General features: G+C 47.8%; 1 protein-coding gene across 1 annotated transcript; it reads right to left on the bottom strand.

Annotated features, from left to right (window-relative positions):
* Window positions 1-7: 7 nt before the first annotated feature.
* Window positions 8-26,277, bottom strand: GGCX (gamma-glutamyl carboxylase). Its single transcript, XM_056860104.1, has 17 exons — window positions 26,153-26,277; window positions 18,073-18,385; window positions 17,896-17,965; window positions 16,545-16,748; window positions 12,206-12,364; window positions 11,820-11,985; window positions 10,841-10,919; window positions 9,575-9,681; window positions 9,226-9,389; window positions 8,160-8,437; window positions 6,333-6,464; window positions 5,369-5,520; window positions 4,050-4,219; window positions 3,454-3,584; window positions 2,772-2,919; window positions 2,383-2,578; window positions 8-223 (listed from the first exon to the last, which is right to left on the bottom strand). Exons 1-17 carry the CDS (start codon window positions 26,275-26,277, stop codon window positions 61-63), a joined length of 2,757 nt encoding a protein of 918 aa, XP_056716082.1. The 3' UTR covers window positions 8-60.
* Between the last annotated feature and the right edge of the window lie 768 nt (window positions 26,278-27,045).

Here is a 27,045-nt window from a genome sequence, read left to right as displayed (position 1 = left end):
ACACGCAGAGTTCCACTTGGCTCCACTGTGCGATGAGCCCAGGAGGCTGGCTGAGGTAGTTCAGAGATCAGAGCGCTCCGGCTCTTTTGGGGATGTGTCCTGGCTGCTCACAGTAGAGTCCACGTCATACTGCATATTGGCATAGGCCACCTCCTGTGCTAGCTGGTCCAGGGAGGGGCGTCCCAAGATTAAGTTCCGTAGGGAGATCCAGGTCATCAGAAGGCTATGGATACAAGGAAGGAAAATGGATGAATAGGGCACACAGTAAGGAGGAGGAGGAGGAAGAGGAAGAAGGAGGAAGAAAAAGAAGAGGGAAAAGAGGAAGAAGATTTGGTTTTTATATGCCAACTTTCTCTACCACTTAAGGAAGAATCAAATCGGCTTACAATCACCATTCCTTCCCCTCCCTACAACAGACACCCTGTGAGGTAGGTGGGACTGAGAGAGCTCTAAGAGAGCTGTGGCTAGCCCAAGGTCACCCAGCTGACTTCATGTGTAGGAGTGGGGAAACCAACCCGGATCACCAGATTAGACTCCACCACTCTTAATCACTGCACCATGCTGGAAAGCAAAATTGGCATTATTAATTTTTAAAAAATGTATATCCTGCCATTTAACCTAAACAGGTACACTCACCAGCATACAAAAATGATAAAAAAATCTCACATCACATCCAGAAAAAATCTGAATTTAACTTAAGGCTGCAGTCCAAATGTATTTTTGTCACTCTCCAGCAGGTTGTTCCTGGTAAGCCTCTTTGGTAAAAGCAATGCTTGAAATTAGTGTGAGTACAGGCAAGGAATGAGGGACAGCTAAAGCAAGCAAGCAGCGGTGGAATGCTCACAGGAAACCTTCCAAAGAGCCAAAGTATGCTAAAAGGTAAAGGTCCCCTGTGCAAGCACCGGGTCATTCCTGACATTTACTAGGCAGACTTTGTTTACGGGGTGGTTTGCCAGTGCCTTCCCCAGTCATCTTCCCTTTACTCCCAGCAAGCTGGGTACTCATTTGACCGACCTTGGAAGGATGGAAGGCTGAGTCAACCTTGAGCCGGCTACCTGAAACCAACTTCCGTTGGGATCGAACTCAGGTCGTGAGCAGAGCTTTTGACTGCAGTACTGCAGCTTTACTACTCTGCGCCACGGGATGCTAGGCTAGAGGTTATTCACAGCCTCATCCAAGGGGCAGAACCCAGCCAACTAAGCTGGGCTGGCACCTCAAGCAGCAACTGGCATTCTATGTCAGTGAGCCAGAAGAGTCCTCAAGATCACAGAAGAGCTTCGTGGATGGAAACCACTGGTTTTGTAGTGCTCCTTGAAAGAACAGGGGTGTGGAAAATTCTCTCTCTTTCTCTTATTAGGAGACTGGAATTTAGGTCTACTTATTTTACTGCTGCTGTTGTGCTGCTCCTCTGCTACCAGCTACAAGAAGAATTGGTACTGCGGTTCCACTCTGCGCTCAATACAGTGCTCCATTCCCACTACGGCTCCATAATGCGCAGCTCCATGGCAATGGCAAAATGCAGGCTGTGCCGTACTGACTTCTCTGGAATCTATCCCAAGTGAGCCAGCAGAGGAAGATTTGCCTGCCTTCCCTGCCACATTCGGCTCATAGTCACCTTGAAATAGAATGATCGTATTCTAGTCTATTTCAGGCAACTGCTCACAGTACTGCTTGTTTCTGTGACTTTCCAAGCAATTTCTGGCAGATCCACAGCACATATACACCCAAAAAAATGCCAGTTTTGCTACTTCACCGTTGCAACTGAAACCTACAGGGGTGCTCTTGCGAGCAAAATACCTCCCCAAATGTATGAGGTCATGCTTTCCTCAGCCCTTTAATCAATACTTTTTTGTGATCGCATTTTTAAACTGATCATCACTATTTAAATGTTGTACTCCAGCACAAGTGCAAAACTTAAGCTTCCAAACCTGCAAGCAAAACCGACTTTTTGGGCAAACATTTCCTGATCTCATTTCTCTTTGCATAGCAGCTGTATAAGAAGAATGAAGGGAAGGGGCCAGGTTGCATTTTAAAATTAGATGCAGCTAGGAAATGGTGGGTCATAATCAACCACCTCATCCATCTTGACCACTTTTCCCAGGTGTGTCAACAGCACCTGGCCAGGTAAGGCTGTAACTGTGTTCAAAGCCAAAGATACCACCATAAGCCAGTCTGAAACAAGACAGAGGTCAAAACAGATACCACTGAACTGCAGTAGTTTGGCAGTGGTGTGGGGGCTGTAAGAAGGGAGGCAAAGGGCAGCAATTTGGCAGAACAGTTAGTGTAAAAGCAACCGTAGTGAGTCAGTAACTCATCTCCATACTCTTAAGGGTCTCATGAGTAGGGAGAGGTCAGAAGCTATTGCCGGGAACATGTCCACACCTCCTTCGGAAGATGAAATACTTCTTGGTGGTGAAACGGTTGAAACGCTCCGCCAGCGTGGCATTGCGCCGCTTCTGCAGCTCTTCCATACGCCGCTCCCGCCGAAGGAAAGCCTCAACAACAGGGTCTGTCTGGCTCACGTTTTCCAGGGAGCCGTCTAAGATGGGTTGCAGCTCTGGGGGGAGAGGCTCGGTTTCTAGGGGGAGGGAAGGGACAAAAAAAAAAGATAATGCTCAGATGAAGGCAAGCTCCCCCTGAAAACGAGAACAGTCTAGAAGAGGCCAATGTGGATAGGTCCAATACAGGCAAGAGTCCCAGAGCCTCAAATCCAGCTGGGGAACTACACAGGCACTGATCTGTCCATCCCCCTAGCCACCGGCAGGACTCACCGCTCCCATTCTGCACCTTCTCCCGCAGAACCTGAAGTCGAGTGAAGTTCTGCTCAAGGGCTGCTTCGGTGGTGTTGACGTAGATATACATGTAGCAGGAGGGCTCTTGGGACACCGTGAAGACTTTATGGTATTCACCAGCTGGCAACTGCAACCAAGAGCAAAAAGAGCAGTTTTGGCAGAAGTAGGTAGGTAACAAGTCTCCCCACAGCGCAAGACTTCTGCAGATGCCTCCCAATCTTATCTCTGGCATTTTAAAGAGCCCACATGGACTTCAAAATCCTCAGGTGATTTCTATCACAGGGTTCGCAATCAGAGAGGGGCTGGGGTGGAACTTCTTCCCACAAAAGCCTCCCATGGCCTTCCCCCCTCCACAATTGTCCCCAACCCTCACATAATTTTTTCATACATACAGGTGATGCACCTGCGTACCATAAAGGTAAAGTGTGCCATCAAGTCATAACAGACTCATGGCGACCTCATGAAGTTCCACTTCATTGGGTTTTCAAGGCAAGATATAAGCAGAAGTGGAGTCATACTTTCTTAGCTCATGGGGTTGAGTGGCTGGTAAGCTCCCCTCCCCTTCCTCTTTCATTTGGGGCAGAGCCTCAGGTTCACTGGAGATCCTGAAGGTCAGCTGAAGGAGCTTCACTTCCCATACTCCCAGGTTCTAAGCTCTCACCTGTATTCTATCTCCTTCCCGCAGTGTATAATTCATCTGCTTATTGACAATCTCCACAGCCACTTCCCCCTTCAGCAAGTGGAGGCTGGTGTTGCCGAGGTCCTCACTGACAAAGTTCTCAAGGTGCAGACCTGTTACAGGGGCAACCAGGGCATTAGCTGAAATGGAGGCCCAGAGCTCCTCTTACACCATGGGAATGCTACTGTTACCAAAGGCCACCCCATGCAGAAGCTGACCCACATGACAAGTATGACATACAACTTGCTAGCGAAGGTAAGTCCAGGTCTAATGACAAGCAACCCAGGGACACTTGGCCAAGATGTAAGCTCAGGGTAGGGTTGCTAGCTTCGGGTTGGGAAATGCCTGGAGATTTTTGGGTCAGAGTCTGAGGAGGACAGGGTTAGGGGAGGGGAGGAACTTCAATGCCATAGAGTCCAATTGCCAAAGTGGCCTTTTTCTCCAGATGAACTGATCTTTATTGGCTGGAAAGTAGTTGTAATAGCAGGAGATTTCCAGCTAGTACCTGGAGGTTGGCAACCCTAGCTCAGGGTGAACTGGCCTATCCAGGGAGCCAGCTTCCAAGTCCCATGGGGTACCTGGGAAGTCTGCAATGAAGACCACCTCAGTCTGGTTGTCCAGTGACTTCTCGATCTCCTGCAGCTTTGCCCGCCAGGGTGACAAGTCAACCAAAAGAGGCTTCAGCCATGGTGTCTTTTTGAAGGGTGACCACTCAGCCTGCACGATGTCCATGTGTGGGTCAAAGAGTCTGAGGAGAGGATGAGCAAAGAGAAAACTGGAGCAGGGGAATCCCAAATACATCCAAGCAGTGAGAATGGATCAGTCCATTTCTCAGATTCCATGTAGCCGCCATTATTCCACAAACTCCCTTTCCTGGATATATGTATCAACAACAACAGAACAATGCATAATACCCATTTCTATTTGAAAAGCCACCCTGAGCTGGATGGCCCAGGCTAGCCTGATCTCGTCAGATCTCAGAAGCTAAGCAGGGTCAGCCCTGGTTAGTATTTGGATGGGAGACCACCAAGGAATTCCAGGGTTGCTGTGCAAAGGAAGGCACTGGCAAACCACCTCTGTTAGTCTCTTGCCATTAAAACCCCCCAAAAAAGGGGTCGCCATAAGTCAGCTGCGACTTGACGGCACTTTACACACACACACACACACACACACACATTTGAAAAGCCACAGCTATTGAGCTGGTCTCGTTTGACAAAATGGACTCTGCTAGCGCAAGGGCAGATAGTCCATTGTTGTTCCAGTCTTGGCTTTTCACATTCTCCACTCTTCATGGGATTCCACCAGGGTGGACAACAACCTCTGTCCCATCCTCTACAGCTCCCTCTTCCACCCATCCTGTCCTTGTCTGGCCCAACTTCCCTTCTAGGCAACCCAATCGATAGCTGGAAATATTAAAATCCTGCTATTTCACAGGACCCTGGTAAGCTCTCCTTCCCTGAAGGTTTTGAAGAAGAGGCTAGATGGCACCTGTCAGCAATGCTGATTCTATGACGTTAGGCAGACCATGAGAGGGAAGGCATCTTGGCCATCTTCTGGGCATGAAGTATGGATCACTGGGGGTGTGGGGGGAAGGTAGTTTGGAATTCACTGCATTGTGCAGGGGGTTGGACTAGATGACCCTGGTGGTCCCTTCCAACTCTATGATTCTATGAAAGTTGAAAAAGATGAAAGTGATGGTTCGCTAAAAGCCGGAACAGCCTTTCAGACAGATACATCAAATCACAACGTACTTAGAATAGTTTCTGAGGCTTGCATGATTGACTGTCATCCCTATCTGCTTGCATAGTGTAGCTCTCATGGCTGTGTCATTTTTAAGTTTCTGATCTGCTGTCACCCAGCATCTCCCTTCCCACCACTAATCCCCACCACCACAAACCTCTGCTGGAAGCGGTCATTGATGGAGACCCAGATGTCAAAGTAGATCTCTGGCTGAGAAATGTTGTAGTTCTGCAACAAGTGACTGAGACAGGTGGCATACTGTTTCAGCATATCTGCATGGTCCTTCCAGCGCCGGCTCTGAGTGAACACCTGCCCAAATACACACAGCTAAGACACAAGAATGCCTGGAACTGTGCTGCGGCTGCAGGGCTAAGCCCAGCAGGAACTCAAAAAAACTATTCCAAGTACCCAAAAACTTGTAGCTAGAAAAATGCAAGTGTGCAGTGAGAAGGAGTTACACCAATTATATAAATTCACCTCTTTGTACTTCATTTGCACACTTTATTCTGCTTGCTGAATCCAAATTATAGAATCTGGATACCTGTGAATTGCCCAGCACATTTCAATGAAAAATCAAAGGGAGAGAACTTTAATAGAGCAGCCTGTTTCTTCAAGATTTTACCCCTGAAGAAGTTCAAAATCGGTACTCATAAGGCAATTTGCAAATACTGAGAACTCATCCTTCCCAACTACCAGTTTGAGGCCTTACTGTTCTACAAAGCCATTCAAATCATTCAGGGCCAAGAAAGTTTCATTTCACAGGCACAACTACCTTACATTCACCACTTCCCTACCCAAACATCACTTTGGTGCAGAAAAACAAACATTGCTGGTTACATGCAGTGCATGTTTATTTTTCCAAATGTACACCCAAACAGGCAGCTCTGATGGATCAATTTCTGCAATGCATGAATGGGGAAAACGAAGCACTCATGTATTCAATTAATGCAACAGTGAATGAATGAATGAATGAATGAATGGGGAATACTAGGCACCCATGTATTCAATGAATGCAACAGTGTTTGTGACCTGAATTCTCCTGCAAGCAAGCCATCTGCAATCCTCAGTTACACTGGCAAGTGCCCCCACAAAAGAAAGGAAAGGAAGGAAGAAAGACTGACCCCAGGGTTCAGATAGCCGAGCTCTCCAGTGAGACCATCCCGGTATGTAATCTTCACATGTTGGTGGGAGCGCGAATGGACCATCATGTCCCACGAATAGCCGTACAGTCCATTGGTCCAATTGTTATAGCCCTGTGTGGGGAATTGACTCGTTCAATTGACTTCTCCCCAGGTGGGCAGATGTTGCCATCTCATTCGTCCCCCCTTCCTTTCTCCCAACTGTCACAGCAATGCCCTCAGTTTCAGCACCTCCTCTCAGGCTAATGCTCTGTGCCTGAAAGCTGAGTGCTGAGAAGGTTAGACACCTAACCCATATAAATTAAACCACATCCTTTCACTTTAGTACAATATGAAAATGGTGAAGCAGAATTAAATAAAGTAAAAAGCAAAGCAAACACAACTGTGTATAAAACATCAAATAATCTCAAATACAGTGATCAATAGGATCCAGTCAGAGCTACTAATGCATCAGCCTGTAGGCCAAACTGTTCAAAATGAGTTGAGATAATCCAATGGATACACTGAGAAATGCAAATTGGCAGTGACAAGAGGAAATGTCCCCAAGTTTAATACAGCAGTCCTTCATCTCTTGAACAAATGCCTTCTAGAATCTAGTTGTATAGATTGCTCATGTTGTCTCCTTTTGTGAGGAGAAAGTTTAGCCAGAGAACTTCAGTTGCCAAGACCTTCAGTCCAAAATATTGACGTCTGCTAAGCTTACTGGCCAACGCATATTAAACCTGAAGGTTTGATTTACTGCTGCTATTTGGGGCCTCATGAATGATCTAGTGCAGCGGTTCCCAAACTTTTTGAGTCATGGAACACTTTTCAGGAGAGAAATTCATCACAGAGCACTAATTTTCACCTAGCACCTATATACTAAACTGAATGACAGTAGTATTTTTCTTTCCAATCTCTTCACGGAGCACTAGGAGATGTTTCGCAGAGCACCAAGTGCTCCGTGGACCACAGTTTGGGAACTGCTGATCCAGTGGATTGTCATAACTCATTCTGAAAGCTCTGACTTACAGATCTGTGGTAGTTTCCTAGATCAACAGAGCTTTCAGACATAGTATCAGAGTATTTCATATTTCCTCCATGCCTGTATTTCATTTTAAGAATTTCAATTCTGATTTATCATTTTAATAAATTGGAATCAAATGATTTGATTTATCTACATTATTTAATCCACCCTCTTCTCAATATCATAGAATCATAGAGTTGGAAAGGACCACCAGGGTCATCCAGTGCAATCCCCAATATCTGCCTTTATTTTTTAAAAATTGCTGTGAGTTTGCCAACTCTGTTAAAACAGCTACCAAGGACTGGATGCTCACTGAACACATAAAGCTGCCTTCTGCTAAGTCATATTATTGGTCTAACAAGAGCAGTATTGTCTACTCTGACTGACAGTGGCCCTCCAAGCAGAGCTATGCTGCATCACCTACTACTTGATCCTTTTAACTGGAGATGCCAGGGATTGAACCTGGGACCTTCCTACATGCAAAACATATGCTCTACCACAGAGCCACAGGCCCTCAATCTTAGTACTGATTAGCTCTTGCTATCAGCAAACCTTTGCTTGTTTACAAGTAACCCTGGACCACACACCTTCTGTCTCATGAGAACAAGATGTCCCAAGAAAGCGGAAGAGTTATATTTTCAGGATTCCAGCTAAGGTGGCATTCCTCAACCCTGAGAGCTGCTTTCTGCTAGTCCCACCATGATCTCTTCTTTGCATGATCCATGCCAAGGAAGGTCTCATCCATATCATAACAACATCCAGAATTTAACTATGGAAGCCTGAAATTGTCAAAGGCGTCTCACCTGGGTGATGAAGTGTGAGTAAGGCAGGAAGAACTGCTCTACCACATACAACACTGTAAAGATGGCTCCAAACGTATGTCGCAGCCCCACCTTCCGAGTTGTTCTGCCCAACCTCTGCTGCCCTGTTTCTCTATACACACACTCCTGGCTGGGCTGTGGAGGATCTGTTGAGGGCAGGAACTTTTGCAAGAAGGCTGGAAGCTTGGCAATCAGGCGGCGTGGCCAATCAGGGTAACAGAAGAGGATGCTGGTGGCCAACATGGTATAGGAAAACATCCCTGTAGTCAAACAAGGCATCCAGGACAAAACAATTCCCTTTGGATAGGTCTGCAAGATCAAGTTTATGCTAAATACAACTTCAAAAACTAGCAGAAAGAATTTACCAAGCTTCCCACCCACTTATGTCCCAGGCAAACTATCTGAATGGAAGGACTCTTCGAAAATGCTGCTATATAAAGGAGTTCCAAACATGAGTGTCAAATTAACATCTAATTTTTCCAGTTTCTCCAAACATACCAATGGGTTGCATCCAACAACCTGTCAGTGGAAGGATCTTCCTTACTTTTCCCTCCACTCAGCAGTCCTTTCCAACCAATCAAGAACGTTGATTCCTGGGGTCAAGGCACCTTCTTGGAGAAACAGCCATGCAGATCAGGCAGCTGCAGCGAGAATGGGGCAAAATTACCCTTCTTGCCTCTTCCATCAGCAGAGCTCTACTGACGGAAGATGCAGCAATTCTGCCCGCTTGCCTACCAACCCACATGATGGTTATTCCATGTGAGTCCACAATCCCAGGAATCAACTTTCCCAGGATCAGAAAGAACAGCTGCAGGGGAGGAGAAACCAAAGGAGATCCACAATCCTTGTGCAAGCATCATTGTGCCACATTAAGGCCCCAAGGATGGATGGGGGGACCTTCTTCCAGTTGACAGGAGCTTCTTTGCTGGAAATGATACCTACTCTCTCTAGGTTGAGTGGAGTTGCAGTCCTGAGCTGCTGTTAACCAGTTGCCCTATTGGCACAGCAGCCTTTGAATGGAGTAGTTTGGGTAATGTGGAGTACTTACCAATGCTAAAAAGCTGAGAGTTCATACAGTGGAAGTAGGAGACAAAGAAGAGGGCAGCAGGGCGGCTGGCATCAAAAAAGAGCAGGAAGCCAGCCGTCAGGTCCAGCGCCAAACCTCCACCATGCACCACCAGTAAGCTGGTCATCTCCTCGGAAAGCACCAACCTGAGGCAGTAGACATGGCACAGGTAAAGAGAGGCTAGGGACAGCTCCAGCCTGAGCCCAGCAGGAACTGGAGCCAGGCCCTTAGCAGCTTGGGAGGGAGCTGTATCATTCCACCTGAACTGTTCATTACAAGACACTGAAGACCTCTGACAATGGTCAAGCAGCCTCTGGCCCCTCCTACTCACCTGAATGGGCTGAAGAGCCAATGTTTTGCCAGAGAGCCCATGGAATAGCCTTCCACCCAATCAGCATCCAGTTTTTTGATGCCCGCAATGAAGTAAACAATGAAGATCTGTTTGGCAAAAAGAACCCTTATTAAGGCTCGGAGGCCAAGAAGTCGGCAGGAGGCACAAAGAGCCAAGCTGGACAGACAGGAGGCCACAGGAAGAAGCCAGAGGGGTTCTGGATCATTAGGCTTCCAGGGCTGAGGGAAGAACTCAAGGCCCAAGCTGTGGGCCTATTTTAAAGTACTCTGGTAGTTCTAATCTGGGATTCAGTAACCCTGGGTACCCAATTATAATTTTTTTCTCAAAATGCAGACTGGCTGTTATGTGCTCTCTATCCCCAGAATACATTGTTTTATTAGTAACTCTTGCTTATGCTTTGTCTCCAGCAGAAGTTGAGAACTACACTTATAAATATTTTTCAACCCTTGCTGCTTTATCTAGTCTTTTTTCACTCTTTCCATGGAAATAAATGGATTTTTTTTCCATTTTTACCTTATGACTCCTGTGTGGTTTTAGGGCAGACAAGTATCCCCCCCTCAATAACAACCAATCCAGGAAAGGAAAAAAAGACCAGCACCAGCACACCAAAATTAATTTGACCACTTGGTTTGGTTAAAGTTTAACCACAGCCAGGGGTGAGGGTGGATGCTAATAAATACCAAATTATGCAACCCTATTTATTCATTTTTTTAATATATATATATATATATATGTGTGTGTGTGTGTGTGCTTGTATGTGTGTTGCTGCCTCGCCATCATTAGAGCTGCTTCTTGGCAAGACACCTGGCTCCTCATTAAGAAGAATTGTTAAGAAACATAGCAGCCAGAATTGGAGCACTGGTAGCCGGCATGAGCAGGTGATTCATCAGACAGGTGTGACAAATTCTGGGTTTGGGTAGAAAATAAATAAATAAATGTGTGTGTGTGTGTGTGTGTGTGTACACACACACACACATATACATATATACACACACATATTTTCTACCCAAACCCAGAATTTGTCACACCTGTCTGATGAATCACTGCTCATGCCGGCTACCAGTGCTCCAATTCTGGCTGCTATTTCCTAACCATTCTTCTTAATGAGGAGCCCAGGTGTCTTGCCAAGAAGCAGCTCTAATGATGGTGAGGCAGCTCACTCATCACACAGAGCTCCCTTTGCTTCTACAGGACACCAAACAGTCAGAAACTGGCACGGCACGTGTGCAGGGCAGTGGACTGTACCTGGAAGCGCAGCACTGTGTAGTTCCACAGGGGCACATGAGCATTTCTCTTCCGTGGATTCCAGAAACCATCAATGGACCTATGGGAAAAGAACATTAGCAGGGGCTGCCAGAAAAGACTGTTGGGAGTATAATGCCAGACGAGGAGAGTCTTTCCAGGAACTGTGTGGTATGTGAAAGGAGTGTGGGGGAAGGATGGAGGGGTGCCTGCAGCAGCCTTGAATGGACTCCCAGGTGTGTAGCAATAACCTTTTGCAGTGGATTTGTTTTGGGCCTAGTCAAGGGGAACCCAGTTTCAAATCCCCATTCAGCTATGATGCTCACCAAGTGGCCTCAGGGAAGTGACTCCAAGCAAGTTTTTGCAAGGGTTGAAAAACTGCCACTCCAAGTTTCCCAGAAACAAGGGGCAATAAAATGCTAATCTCTCAGGGTTAAGAATCCCAAGAATGGAGAAGAGACAGAGGCAGGCAAAAGCAAAGTGAGTCAAAGGGTTCCACTCTTCACACTGCCATGGAGTTTGTAAGCACCCATACAGACCCAACCCAGAATAAAATACTGCGGATAATATTGTAAATAAAATAACACTGTAAATAATATTCTAAATAAAATTGTATTGTAAGTAAAATAATGAGCACTTCTTAAGGGACCTGAGGCTTTTATAAGATTAACTTCCCATGGTGTAGCTTTCAAGTTACACAACGCTCTTATCATCCTTGCCAAATTTCCCCTTGCATGGAACCATCCTGATGCTTGTGGATTACTAGACCCAAAACTATATCCTGTGTCAAAACGTCCCAAATTGACTGTATGAAAAAAAATTCCACAACTGGAACAATGGTTTCTTTGCTTGGCATAATCTTATTCTGAACACACAGAACCACAAATAAGTGTTGCAAAACCAAAATAGGGAAATGGGAAAGGAGAAAGTCAGAAGATAAAACAACACTGTATTTGGAAGAAAGTGATGATAGAGCCATTACCAGTAGCGGTTTGCATTCATGACTGTAAGCTGGAAGCCAATCAGACCATACAGATAGGAATGGTTGTTCCAGGTTGTTTTGTCCAGGAAGAAGATATACCAGTATGGCAGCAGGAAGAGCAGGCAGCTGAGCCGGTAGAAGCAGCCCAACATCACCCCCAAGGCACCTATCACCAGAAGGAAGCAAAGTTACAGTGATTCTCTCCACCCTCAGACCATCTTCATAGGCAAACTGATCAGGGAATCACTCGGCTTTGGAGGTGGTCAGGGGAACCAACATGGAAGTCCAGGGAGTGAGATGGTTTCCTTCAGCCAGCACACCTGACCTGGCCCCCCAATGGCCTCAAACCCTCCTTGGGGACAGAAATCATTTCACAGAATCCTTACCCAGCAGCATTACCAAGTAGACCATGTACATCCAGTCCAGCGGCAGTGGCTCCAGGAAGTTGAAGAGGGGGAAGCGACACACCTGCAGCCCATCCAAGTATTTGTGGTCCAAGTAGCTCAAGCCCCGCTCCTGCGGAATGTCCAAGGCCATCAGCAGCCCTGCGAAAAGGACAGAGTGGAGAAAAGAAAGGGAGCTCAATGACAGCAACAGAGCAGAGCAAGAGAAAGGACTCTACTTGGCACAAGCAGTTCAAAGAAAAAGAGCCAGGTACAGAAACCCTGGGAAAAGAAACCCATTGTGGAAAACTGAGGTCTACACTATTACTCCCTACAAGCTATGAAAATTAAGCGAAAGGATATGACAAGGAGGAGAGATGTGCTACACTCTGCTGATGTGGCTTTAACCATGATCATATTTTCTTTAACCATGTGGCTTTAACCATGTGGCTTTAACCATGACCATATTTCCACCATCAACTAAAAGGGAGACGGCAGCCAAGAAATCAGAAGGAGATTGAGACTGGGAAGGGCAGCCATGAAGGAGCTAGAAAATATTTTGAAGTGTAAAAATGTGTCATTGGCCACCAAGACTAGATTAATTCATGCCATCATATTCCCTGTTACTATGTATGGGTGTGAAAGCTGGACAGTGAAGAAAGCTGATAGGAAGAGAATAGATTCCTTTGAAATGTGGTGTTGGAGGAGAGTGTTACGGATTCCGTGGACTGCCAAAAAAACAAATAAATGGGTTATAGGTCAAATCAAGCCTGAACTGACCCTAGAAGCTAAAATGACTAAACTGAGGCTATTGTATTTTGGTCATGTCATGAGACGACAAGAGTCACTGGAAAAGACAGTCATGCTAGGAAACGTTGAGGGCAGCAGGAAGAGAGGAAGACCCAACAAGAGATGGATTGACTCAATAAAGGAAGCCACAGCCTTCAATTTGCAAGATCTGAGCAAGGCTGTCAAAGATAGGATATTTTGGAGGACTTTCATTCATAGGGTCGCCATGAGTCGGAAGCGACTTGACGGCACTTAACACACACACACACATATTTCCTACACCAAATTTACAAAGCATTCTCCACTTCCATTATTTCAAACTGTAGAAGTATTTATTTTATTGTACTTGCTACTGCTGCTGTTCTGTTCTCACAACGTAATATGGTTTGAATTGGGTTCTGATATAAGTGTAGTTCTGGTTTAAACCAGATCCCTTGTTCCTTTGAGTTTTGAACTTTATCCCCTTGACCAAAAACACCCACTCTCATTCAAATCTGAATCTGAAGAAGTGAGCTGTGGCTCACGAAAGCTCATACCCTGGCAGAAAATATTTTTGTTAGTCTTTAAGGTGCTACTGGACTCTTGCTCTTCTCATTCAAAGGCATCTTCTCACATCCCCAGGGGAAGAATATTAAAAGTCAGGCAATAGCCATAATAAAAAACCAACAAACAAGTTGCTTTCCTAAGGCTAATGTACCAAATGCAAACAAGCATAGCAGCCTCTGAGCCTCAGCAGGGGAAGCTGATCGGAGACTTGAGGCTGCAGCTTCCAGATAAAGGGAGCTTTGATACAGGAGGTGCCGACTGGCTTTCCTCTGGCAAGGAAGTTTTCACCGCTTCCTTTCCCCAGGCCAACCTCCAAAGGGGCGGCAGCATGCAACCAGGAAATGGATCACAAGGGCCTTCTGTGCAGGACTAGGAAGCTGAGGCCTCTTCAGGTTGTGCTCAGGAAATGCCCACTCCAACATGCAGACCCTGGTCACCAGCATTTACTGCAAGCGGGAGAGGTGGTCTCCCAGCTTCCCCACCAGTTGCTGTGCTATTATAGGCAACTCCAAGAAAGTGGCTGGAGTTGACATTTTGTAATATGGGAACAGACAAGTGGCTGGGAGAAGCGTCCAAGTGGCTGGAAGTTTCCAAACACAGGGAGAGAAACGTAACAGAGGCCGGAGCAACTAACTATAGTGGGGGAAGGAAGCAATGTAAGATCCACCAGTCCAGACATGCACATGTTGCCAAACTACTATACAGAGAATGTTTGGGTGGATCGCACTGGTGCTACATCAAGCAAGCAAGCTGTGGAAAAGCCAACTGCCCCCCAAAACATCAAAAACACACACAGACCCAAAGAACATAACCACAGTTTTGTTGCCAGCCAGTCTAACCTGCAAAGAAATTCCATCCTGCCCCAAAATGTGAGGATGCTGGTCCCAGAAAGTGTAAGAAAACTATTCAGTGAGTCTTTCATGAAAAAGTTTTTAACCTTCCAGCATAGTTCAAAGCCTCCTGTCTAGGTGACAGACATAAAAACTACCACAGGGGAAAAAAACCTGCCTTACTTCAAAACCACTCCCAAGGTGCCAGATGATACTTTTCTCTTTCATAATTTGTGCTGTTTTCAAGAAAGACTGCCTTTTTTTGCTGCAGAGATTTTGCTCTCCTGGGGTTCTCCATGAAAAGCCTGCGCTTTCTTCTTTGTCCTATGCTGACTTGCCTCTTAAGAACAGAAACGAACCAGTCAAACTTTGGCTGTGACTCTAAGAATGTCTTCCTGGGAATAAGCCCCATTAAATAAAATGAGCCTTACTTTTGAGTAGACCTTTTAGGCTTGCTCCCTTTTTTCTTCTTAGGCCACGTTTAGATGAGAAGCTATGTTTGCTCCTAATTCAGCATTTCATTGCCAAGGTAAACACATGAGATATAGTCCCCATGAATGAAGAAACTATATGGGAAGGCCAATATTGCTCCTCTTTGCATACAGACTGCATCTTTAATCAAACCCTATGGATCACGTTTGATCCTACACTCTATGAACTAGACAGGGTGGTTTGGTCACATAGCCCTCAAATAAAACTGCCTCTGCTGACCCTTATGCATTATAAGAACCTCCAAACTTGAGCCAGGAGGATATCTTCAGAATTTCAACAACCAGCCCCAAATGGAGCAGAAGTGAAGCCTTTCCAGTTCCACATGGATTCCTGTCAATTTGAGCAACCTCTGGGCAATATTTCAAACAGTGTTAGGCATGGCTGCCTTTTCGGAGAATCTCAGAGAGCAGGTTTCACAAAGGCACTGCCCATTACCACTTGCCCTCCCCCCGCCAAGTCCAAAGTCTCCCACTCTTCCGGATAAGGCAGAGGGCAGCAACACTGACCACAGTGTGGAAATAGAGGTCATTCTGCCCAAACATGTTGGATATCTGTTGCTCTCCCAAAACACTGGATGGTTCAAATTCTACAGTGCAGAAGTCACAATTTAAGGAATTACGAGCATATCCGTGGCAGGATGCAGATCCCTTGCTGCTATATTGCATTACAACGTCCTCTTTACTTCTTTTATAGCTCTCAGAAAAACTGGGCATTTTCTGTGGCCAGCATAACCTACAATCAGATTTGGACAGCAGCTTTGTAAAGGACAAGACAAGCCTGCTGGAAGACACAGATAATGTTGAGGGGGGGAGGGGAAAGAGAGCAACCGCCCTGTAAGTACACCCCAAGCAACTGTCACATATGGAGTCAATTCTAGGCCTGTATCTTCTGGGAGAAAGGCCATCCCAAGCTACATGCCCCACCTATCCCAAATATAACAGCGAAAATACCACTCAAAAAAGCCACCACTCTTGAAATGCATGCCTAGTTTTTATACCTCAGTATGCTAATACTGGCACACAAATGGATTTCAGATGCTGGAAACAGAGCTAACATCTCTAGCCTCACTATAACTGAAGTGTTAGAACCAGAGTTTCATCATTGTTCTAACAGAAAACTTTATGATTCAGTACATATCAGTAAGACAGCAAAACAGGACTACCCACACAAAAGTTAAGGGGTTCAGCACAAGTGACAAACTCACTATTATTTTGCAAGCTTAAAAAACCCTCCCCAATTAACAGTTTCATGAGGAGGATTAGCAAGCTCATTGCCCTTATAATACTGAAAGCAACTGAACATCCATTAAAGAGAGCATAAAGGGAAGGGAAGCAAAGAAGATGGGGAATTTGGTTTGCCTACATCTCTAAAAACTACCAGTACACTGGCAATGGAAATTTCCCAGCTGTTTATCCCATCCACAACCCCTGACAGGCTCCCAGTTTGTCCTTCGTAGAAGCAATCCCTATTTCCTGGGAGTTTGCTTAACCTTGGTGTACACCAACAGGATCCCTTGTTACAGGCACCACGTTTCACAGTACTCAATGGATCTCTGCTCCCAAACTGACCAAGGTACACTGCTTTTCACACTCCCCCTCAGAGGACTGTCCTTTCTCCAACAAGCTCTCCAGGGTACCCTCAGGGACCGGCCCTTCTCTGCTCAGAAGCCTGAAGGCAAGGCTCACCAAAGAGGAAACGGAAGACTCCCAGGCTTGAAGGGTCAGTAGGCCTGTTCAGCAAACAGACAAAGCGATGCCAGCTAGAAAGATCAGCCCTTTCAAAGCCCAAGAGAGACTTGGTCCAGCTGCAGTGGGTGGACACAGCATCCTGGGTCTTCTTTTCTCTGCTCTGCTTCTTCTGGCTGGCAAGAGACTCTGCTGCTTGGGCTCCTGCAAAAGAAAGGTGGACAAGATGACAGAGGAGCCTCAGGGACAAAAAAAAAAAAGGCAGCTTGAATGGCGAAGACACCGAGGATGCAAAAGGCATGGGAGGTGTCTCCCAAGCCATTCAGAAGGACTGGGTCTTGCATACCATGTATTTAGGGTTGCCATCCGCCAGGTACTAGTTGGAGATCTCCCGCTATTACAACTGATCTCCAGCCAACAGAGATCAGTTCACCTGGAGAAAATGGCCGCTTTGGCCAGTGGACTCTATGGCATTATACCCCATTGAAGTCCCTCCCCAAACCACGGCTTCCTCAGGCTCCAACCCAAAAATCTCCAGGTATTTCCCAACCTGGAGCTGGCAACCCTACATGTATTGGTAGAAATTACTTGGATTTCAAGAAGCTGCCCTCTCCTGCTCCTTCACACATCTATGGTGGCGCATCATCTTGCTAAATGGCATTCTAGGTGCTGCTTCCCCCTGCAATCCCCAGGGTTGCCAACTTTGGCTGGGAAATTCCTGGAGATTTGAATGTGGAGCTTGAGGAGGGCGGGGTTTAGGGATGGAGCTCAGTGGGGAATTGGTTTCATAAGAGTTCACCCTCTAGGGTTGCGGTTTCATCCAGGGGGACCGACCTGTCTAGTCTACAGATCAGATGTAATTCCGGCCAAACACTATCCCCCAGCTGGAGGTTGGCAGCCCTAGCAGACACGTGTCTAACTGACCATGCAAACGGGGAGCAGCCTTAGAAAAGGGCAAGAGTCCAGTAGCATCTTAAAGACTAACAAAAATGTTTTCTGGTAGGGTATAAGCTTTCATGAGCCGGCTCACGAAAGCTCAGACCCTACCAGAAAATATTTTTGTTAGTCTTGAAGGTGCTACTGGACTCTTGCCCTTTTCTAAGGCGGCTCCCCGCTTGCATGGTCAGTTAGACACGTGTCTGCTAGGGCTGGAGGTTGGCAGCCCTAGTCTTGAAGGTGCTACTGCACTCTTGCCCTTTTCTACTACTGCAGACAGACGAACACGGCTACCCTCTGTGCGTTAGCTTCACGGGGAGCAACCTGGTCAAGCATTCACACGCACGCCCCAGCAGGCGTGAAAGGAACCCCACGCCAGCAATTCTCCACCCAGCCTAGTTCTAATCTGGCCCACCGCGGTCGCAGGAGCAGGCCTCCTGGCTGCTGCCCCGCTCCTGGCCGCGGCCCATCGTCTGCCCAGCTTCCTTTCCCCGGAAAAGGGGCAGCACCGCCTTGGTGCAGGCGATGGAGCTCCCCCCAGCCCCAGCCCGATCCCCCCAGCCTAGCCTAGCCTAGCCTAGCCTAGCCTGACCTGCTGCAGGAACTCGACCCGGTCCCATCTCGCGGCGGCGGCTGGCAGGCTGCTCAGCCAGGCAAAGAGCGCGTCTCGCCCAGCGGCGTCGGAGGCCTTTTTCCTGGCTCGCTCCGAAATCCGCTCCCCAAGCCCCACCCAGGCACGGCTGAAGCCCGGCCCAGGGATGGCTGCCGACTCGGCGGCTGGCTCGGGCGGGAGGGAGCGGGGATCTGCTTCTCGTGCACTTGCCTCCTTCCTCGGCTCCGGCGTGGCTGGCAGCACTTCGCTCTCTCGGCAAGGAGGCGGCCGGAGAGACGCGAAGGGACGCGGGCTGGGCGGGTGGAAGCGAGAAGAGGACTCACAGTGGGTCGCCGTGTTAGTCTGTCTGCAGGAGTAGGAAAGGGCCAGAGTCCAGTAGCACCTTCAAGACTAACAACAATGTTTTCTGGCAGGGGATGAGCTTTCGGGAGCCACAGCTTAAAGATTAACAAAAATGTTTTCTGAGCTGTGGCTCACTAAAGCTCATACCCTGCCAGGAAATATTGTTGTTAGTCTTGAAGGTGCTACTGGATTCTGGCCCTTTTCTACTATGAATGAAAGTCCTCCAAAACGTCCAGTCTTTGACAGCCTTGCTTAGATCTTGCAAATTGAGGGTTGTGGCTTCCTTTGTTGAGTCAATCCACCTCTTGTTGGGTCTTTTCCTGCTGCCCTCACCTTTTCCTAGCATAATTCACAGTTATGTCCTTAAAAGACAGATGGATTCACATTCTAGCTGTATCTGAAGAAGTGAGCTGTGGCTCATGAAAGCTCATACCCTACCAGAAAATATTTTTGTTAGTCTTTAAGGTGCTACTGGACTCTTGCCCTTTTCTACTATTAAAGAGGACTGTTAGGGGGATGATTTGGACAAATGACTTGGAGCTTTTATCCGCTTCTGGTCATTTAGGTGCTTTGAAGTTTGAACACATGAAGCAGCCTTCTACTGAATCAGACCTTTGGTCCATCAAGGTCGGTATTGTCTACTCAGACCGGGTCTCAGGCAGGGGTCTTTCACATCACCTACTTGCAGGGTCCCTTGAAATGGAGATGCCGGGGATTGAACCTGGGACCTTCTGCATGCCAAGCAGATGCTCTCCCTCCCCGAAGTTTCAGAGTTTTGTTGGCTGCTTTTTTAAACGGTTGTTCGTTTTAACAATGTTATGGTTTTATAATTTTTTTCTTATTCTGGGAGCCACCTTGATCTGGTCTCTGAATAGGCGGTATATAATATTTTAAAGACAGAGAGGAAAGAGACTGAAAAGGAGCTCCTAGAACAGCTCTTGGGGGTGGGGGGAGAGCAAGAGTGAGGTAGGCTCCGGAGACCATGAAAAATCCTCTGGGGGTTGATTTAAATGGCTGAGGCAAAAGCAGTTGCCTGTGGGACTTTGCACAAGCACAGTGACTCTTACACTTTGCTACCCCTGCAAAGTCCCCCAGGTGAGTGCTTTCCCTTTGCCTGCTTCATCACAATTAAGTCAAGCTTAAGAAAGGGAGGCTGGAGGGCTAAATTAAATAAGAGCTCTCAGGCTCCATTTTAAAATGAGTCTGATGAGGCTAAAAGATTCTCTGTGCAATATTGCAGGTACTCAATGTCTCATCTGAACTCTGCCACAGCCCATGCCCACTGCCTTGTGTGGCCTAGAATCATAGAGTTGGAAGGGACCACCAGGGTCATCAAGTCCAACCCTCTGCACAATGCAGGAAATTCACAACCGCTCTGACTGTTACAAAATTCTTTCTAATGTCTAGGTGGAAACTCTTTTGATTTAATTTCAACCCGTTGGTTCTGGTCCGACGTTCTTGGGCCTAATCTGACACCTTAACCATTCTACCACACTGGCTCTCCCCATTAGCCTTCTAATAAAAGGATGGGATTCCCCCCTCCCTCAAGGAAGGTGGCAACTTTACTCTGGTCTTCCCTTACAGCTTTAGAGCGGGTAAAATGTATGCAAATACAAGGCACTTCCATGTAAGAAAATGAGCAAATACCACATGTGGTTGATAAGTGTATGTGCATTTTTGCTTTTTTTCCTCTGGTATACACACTAAGGTCACATAGATGATTGCATAGGTTGCAACATGTGGAAGCCACCTTGTGTGGCCAGTCAAAGGACTTTATGGCATCATGGGCCTATTCCAGGTTGTTTTGGGGGCAACACATGAGAAAGGGCATTCATTACAGTTAATTTTCTACACTGGGCAGATTTCTGGTGGTTTGCCAACTAAAATGGAAAGTCTACCTAGAGAAACATAAAGGCTGTTCAGTGTCACACTGGGCAAAGTCAGTAGCTGCACGAGTTGCTGCATTCTAAAGTGACAGCAGTGCATCTTGCTTGTCCTCCCACGTACGCATGGGACATGGAGAGGTTGGCATCTGCGGAGGAGGAGTGAAGGGAGTGCTGGTGGCCAGCCACATATGCCGTGTCCCGTGGTGCCCTCGAGAGGGAGCTCTCTGCCAGACTAGAGTGTGTCTTATCTCATGCAGTGCCCTCTGCTGGTGTCTGATCTTCTCCAGCGTGGCACTGCTGTACTTCATAAGGCCAAAGAAGGTCCGTGCGGCCCATCTTCTGTTCCCAGCAGAAGGCAGACGAATTGTTCGTTTTGACAGGAACGCTGCCAAACTGTACTACCCAGATTGATATCTTCTTTTCCTGAACCAGAAGAAGCAGAGGCAGGCAGCAGCTGTTAACCACCCAATTCTCTAGCATTAGGGTGGAAGCACTGGGCATGCTAACAGCTGGACTGGAACAAATGTCCAACTCTAGCGGCAAGCTAGAGGCTTCCAGGTAGCCGACAAGATGGGCAGGAAGACAAAAGCTATTGCTCCCCTCCTCCCCTACGCATGGCATTCAGAGGAATACTGCCTTGAATGTGGAAGTTTTATTTCCCCATCATAGGTCATAACTATTGATGAACCAATCCTCCATCAACTAATCTAATCTCCTTTTAAGGCCTGGCGAGGGTTTAGAATGCTGAGGTGGCAAAGTGAACACCACTATTTTGGACTACAGGTAAAAACCCCACCCCAAGTTTTTAAGGCAAGAGACGTTTGGAGGTGGATTGCCATTGCCTGCCTTCACAATATGACCCTGTTATTCCTTGGAGGTCTCCCATCCAAATACTAGCCAGGGTCAGGGCTAAGAGTGTGTGACTGGCCCAAGGTCACCCAGCAAGCTTCCATGGAATGAGTGGGGATTTGAACCTGGGTTTCCGAGGTCCTAGTCTGACACCTGTGTAAGGAAACAAAGTGCCAATCTCCTGGACTGGTCATGGCAACCCCAGCAAACGTGTGCTGCCGCCTCTCCAGAGCAAGCGGCAAGCCTAAAGCCGCCTAGAAAAGAGCGTCCAATGCATCCTGCGAAGCCGGCAGCTGAGAAACAGAGGCCAGGTCAACCCTCCAGTGAACCAGAGGGACTCCATTTCCCTGTTTGCCTCCATTCCAGTAGAAGCCATTTCGCAGAGAGCTGACAAGCACGTAGCCCTCACCAACACCCCCCTTCCCTTGCCTCATCAGCATGATTAGCTAGCCATCGAGACGTTGAGACAACAGTAAAACAACATTCCTCCAGCTATGCAAAACAATGAGCCCCGGAGACAGCGATGTGCAGCTTTGTGTATGAGTAGTAATCCCATCTACAAGCAACTCCTACGTTCCCCAGAATTGCGCAAATCAAAGGAGATAGCATAGTTTACTAAACTGCCCCCTTTCTTGACCCCGGCAGCCGATCATTAATCCCTTTTGTCACCTTTTGTTTTAGCTTGGGAACCACGAGGGTAATCCAATCACCCCCCCAGAAAACATTATATCTGGGGTCCCCACAGTCCATAATGTTACCTTAGGTCTTCCCCTTTCATACTTTTGTCACCTTTTGTTTAGCTTTTGTCACCTTTTGTTTTAGCATGGGAACCACGAGGGTAATCCGATCACACACCCCAGAAAACAGTATATCTGGGGTCCCCACAGTCCATAATGTTACCTTAGGTCTTCCCCTTTCATACTGACTGTCACTCTGTCAGAGTGGGCAGCCATGCTCGAACACGCAGGGGACCCCCCCCCCCGCCACCTTTTTATTCCTCTTAGCCTACGGAAGTCAGGACAACTCCACTCCAATACAGGTGAAGTATTTCCCATCATCGTAAGCCTGCCACCTTGGCAAGTCTCTTCCTACCACCTTTTGCTCCTAGACTTTTTGTATGTTTGTATTGCCACACTGAATGCTTGAATTACATAAACTCTCTTAATTTGGAATCCCTTGCCTCTGTCATTATTCTAAGGTCACAGATTCCGGCTGTGGTATACATTGGTTGCAATCCCGCTATATAAATATTGTAATTGCCATAGGCGTGCTAATTCCCCAATCAAAGTGCATTTTGGCTAACACCTGAACCACTACACCACACTGGCTCTCCCCATTAGCCTTCTATTAAAAGGATGGGATTTCTCCCCCTCAAGGATGTTGGCAACTTTACTCTGGTCTTCCCTTGCAGCTTTAGAGCGGGTAAAATTTATGCAAATACAAGGCAGATCCATGTAAGAAAATGAGCAAATACCACATGTGGTTGATAAGCATACTTGCATTTTCGCTTTTTGCACTCCTAGGACACAAGATCAGATTTTAGCATCTGTGTGATGCAGGAAGTCTTGAATGGCACTTGAGGGCCCACTTGGGGCTATGGTACACAGGGAGAGGCTTCAGCTTTTTCCGCCTGGGTTGTTTTCCCGGCCTGAAATAATCCCAAGAGCCACTATTTGCCCTGCTGGGGAGACAGACCCTCCATGCATGCATGCTCAGCAGAATAGAGCACTGGAAAACCAATCCATTGTTTCCAGGGGCCTGCACCGGTGATTTGAGACTCTACCAGCATGGCTACCTCACTTATATTTGTGTCAGCTGAGTACTTAGCAGCATTTTGCTTACCATTTACTTTATGTATAAGCCACCTTTCTCCCCTGTGGAACATCATTCTCCTCTCCTCCATTTTAGGCTGACAGTGAGTGACTTGCCCAAGTCACCCAGCAAGCTTCTGTGGCAGATTAGGGATTCGAATCTGGGTTTCTCAGATCCTAGTTTAACCACTACACCTTGCTGGCTCTCACCATGACCTCCCATTGAATGGACAGGCCTCATGGCTGCTGTTAATAAAATAACCCCCATCCTTGATTTCATGAAGGGTAGAAATCTGATCCTCCAGGCTCTGAACCTTCTTGTCTATGAGCCCTATCAGCTTACACTTTTGACAAGTGTCAAAAGTGTAATTATTCATAGATAATAGATGGATAAGATAATGTAAAAGTGTAATTATTCATTAACAATTCATGGAGGTCAACATAATGTATTTTATCGTTTAAAAGAGTTGTGGATTATATATGTATATTATATAATATATGTATATATAAAGAAAATATGTATATAATATATGGGGGCGCATCATTTTGTACTTTTGCCCTCCTTCAAAAAATGTAGATCCGGCCCCTGGTCTAATGTTTCTTCCTCCGCCTACAGTCTGAAGGCCTCTGCCTCTTCATTCCCTTGCATATGAGAGCCCAGCCGAAGCAAGTGGCAGTCACTACATCCTAGGAGATCACCATATCCCTACATCTTTGACAGCCGGCATAAGGTACTGGTTAAAGTGTTGGACTAGGGCAGGGGTCCCCAGTGTGGTGCCTTTGGGGGCCATGGTGCCTGCCAACACCTTTGTTATTTTAATGCACCTACTTGCTTGCCTTATATTTAAGCCTGAACCTTTTCTATAATCCTTTTAATAAAGCCTGTTTGTTTGTTTTTGGTGTGTTGTACTGCATGCGTAAGAGTCCAAACCCAGCCTTGGTTGAGCTACCAGAAGGGGAGTTATTCCAGGGTTCCAGGTCCAGGACAGGGGAATTAAATCAACCTGGTGGGTTGGAAAACCTGGTTTCTTCACACACACACCTCAATGGAGTATCAATCTATCAGCTTCTCCGAAATTATTCAGTTTAAGGAGAATGGTCCTATGCCCTGACATAGTGCTTCAGGCTACAGCCAAAGAACAAAACCAAGGCAGGTGTTACTGCTTAGCCAGGCATTTGCTCAACATTTGTGGTCTCCTGTATCCATCTACAACTAAAGGCAAGTAAATACGCCTGCTTATGAACCCTGCTTGACACCTTTAGCGTATTGTAGTTTGCATAGCAGCCACCCTGAGATATAAGCAGCTGCCTCATGTGAGTCTGACTATATGTCCTCCACCCAACCCAATACTGTCTACACAAAAGCCTTCTCCAATACTTGCCATCCCAGATCTGGAGATGCTAGGGACTGAACCTGAGACCTTCGTCATGCTCCACCCTTGAGTTATTGCTCCTCCCCTGTTATGGTGCGCTGCTGTGCAATAGGGCAGGCTTCCTTGCTGGACACTTGGAGAGGCAATTGCTGGGCCAGTTGGGGTTAAAGTTGCTTCAACAGAAGGGTGCCCGATCAATCATATTGCCGATGAAGGAAAAGAAACAGCCGGGTAGGTATGTAAGAGAGACTGGAAGGTGGTTGTTGGATGGAGGGAGCCCAGGAACCAGATCCAGTAACTGAGACCAGAGGGAATCTGGAACAGGCTTTTAATGGTGAAGCTGCCCTTTCCCCAAAACCTTTCACTCTTTTGAGACAGCTGCTCTTTGCTGCTTGCTTCAGCTTCCCCTACCGTCCAGCTGTAGGGCTGGTTTAGGAGAACTTCCTGTACTGGACCGCCTGCTAGGCAGTGCCAGATTTACCTATAGGCTTGGCACGCTGAAGCCTAGGGCCTCAAAATCTAAGGGGCCTCCAGCCAAGGTGAATAATATATATTTTTCAATCACTACGGTATTTAACAATAACATCTCATGTCCTTTAGAGGAGGAATTGTGGAATTTTAAACACCCGTCATCATGCTGGACTTCACTGAATTTTGTTTCAAAAACTCTTCCATCTTCCTCTAGTTGTGAGAGTGGGGGATTGGGAGGGGCCTCACAAGCGGAACAGCCTAGGGCCTTTCTTAATCGAAATCCAGCACTGCTGGCAGGGCTCTTTGCTCAGGAGATTGGGGCGCAGCATGCCCTCTTCCTAGGGTTGCCAACTCAAGTTTGGGATATTGCTGAAGATTTGGGGTTGGAGCCTGAAAAGGGTGAGGTTTGGGGAGGGGAGGGACTTTAGTGCAGGATAATGCCCTCCAAGCAGCCATTTTCTCCAGGGGAGCTGATCTCTGTAGTCTGGAGAACAGCTGTAATTCTGGGAGATTTCTAGACCACAGAGCTTGCTGGGACTGGTAGAGGGGCAGCAGGTGAACAGGGCCAGTGCTACCATTAAAGCGAACTAGGCAGTCGACTAGGGCACAGACCTCAGAGGGGTGCAGAACTGGCCCAGGGTGGGGGGCACAGTTTTTAAACTGATTAGTTTCTTGGAAAAATTGCAACTGACCATTTTTATTTTAAGAGAAGTACCACAACAGTGCTATGGAAAATAATTATAACGTCTTATACAAAGTTTTGTAGGAATGCCTCAGGTAGGGTTGCCAGGTCCCTCTTTGCCACCGGTGGGAGGCTTTTGGGGCGGAGCCAAAGAAGGGCGGGGTTTGGGGAGAGGAGGGACTTCGCTGCCATAGAGTCCAATGGCCAAGGCGGCCCTTTTCTCCAGGTGAACTGATCTCTGTCGGCTGGAGATCAGTTGTAATAGCAGGAGATCTTCGGCTGTTACCTGGAGGTTGGCAGCCCTAGACCCGGTGCCTGCACAGGGGACTACCTTTACCCACCACAACAGTGCTATGGAAAAGGATTAATTCTACCGTCTTATAAAAAGTGTTGTAGGAACGCACCAGGCTTTTATATTTCCTACAAGACATCTGGTTTTGAAAATTGGTTAGCAATGGTGGTGGGGGTGGGGGTGCGGGCGGCCCTGCAGGCGAAGCCCCCTCCAGGCACGTGGCCGGCGCCATCTCCCCTCTTGCCAGGAGGCTTCCCGGGGAAGGGGAAGGGAGGGGGGCGTCGCCGTCCCCCTCCCGCTGGAAACCCGAGAGGGCGCTTTAAGAGGAAGCGGGGCGGAGGTGGCGGCCGGGCCCGCCCCGGGCCACCTGCGAGCAGAGCAGCGCGACGAGGAAGCAGGAAGTTTGGGAGCAGGCGCCAAGTGGCCAGGCGCGGCTGGCGGGGGGCTGCGGGGCGAGCCAGCGGGACACGGCCGGCATGGTAAGACCGCTCGCGGGGAGGGGCGCTGCGCTGAGCTGAGCGCGCCGGCGGGGGGGAGCCCCCTCTTCGAGCCCCCTGGCCGCAGATGGGGCGCGAAAAGAAGACCCCCCCCCTCCAACTGTGGCTCACGAAAGCTCCTCCCCTACCAGAAAATGTTTTTGTTAGTCTTTAAGGTGCTGCTGGACTCTGGCCCTTTGCTACCCCATCCAACTGGGTTCAGCGGCGTCTCCACCCGGGCAGTTCTTAGCCGGTGCCAAAGCTCGACTCTGTGCGGGATCGCATCATCGCCTCCGCCCCCCCCCCCCCCGGCGCTTCAAAGAACAAGGCCATTGATGCTTGGGAAGTTTCGCCTTGGGGTTGCCGCTCTCTAGAGGCGCCTTTCCCCCATCCGCATTCTCAGCCCTCCGCATGGGGACTGATGGTTGAGTTTGGGGCATGCGGGTGGGGAAAACGCGCCTCTGGAGAGCGGCAAGCCCAAGGCGAAACCTCCCGGGCATCAGTGCCCCCCCCCCCCATCTCTTCCTTCTCCGGCTTTGAGCTCTCCCGGCAGCGCTGAGACGGAGGCGCTTCGTTGCGCGCCCTTGGCCCGCCGGCTTTGCGCCAGACTGCGCTCCGGGAACCGACGGGGAGGGCGGGCGATTGGGTTTGTTTTGTTGCTTTGCGGTCTGGGAGCACTCGGGGTGCTGAAGCCCCTCTTCTTGTGGGACCCCCCCCCCAAAAAAAAAGTCTTCCTTTTGAGACCACGAGGGCTAGAAACTTTTTCTTCA

This window comes from Euleptes europaea, chromosome 14, assembly GCF_029931775.1.
Source record: "Euleptes europaea isolate rEulEur1 chromosome 14, rEulEur1.hap1, whole genome shotgun sequence".
Lineage (NCBI taxonomy): Eukaryota > Metazoa > Chordata > Lepidosauria > Squamata > Sphaerodactylidae > Euleptes > Euleptes europaea.
This window is presented reverse-complemented; position numbering and strand designations above follow the sequence as displayed.

What these genes read in the sequence shown, in the direction of transcription:
- GGCX (XM_056860104.1), bottom strand. Translation starts at nt 26,277, where the DNA reads ATGCCGGCCGTGTCCCGCTGGCTCGCCCCGCAGCCCCCCGCCAGCCGC. An exon ending in GGCCTGCTCCTGCGACCGCG is followed by an intron (nt 16,749 to 17,895) that starts GTGGGCCAGATT and finishes TTTCTTTTGCAG; the next exon opens with GAGCCCAAGCAGCAGAGTCT. An exon ending in AGTCTTCCGTTTCCTCTTTG is followed by an intron (nt 12,365 to 16,544) that starts GTGAGCCTTGCC and finishes TCCTTTTCGCAG; the next exon opens with GGCTGCTGATGGCCTTGGAC.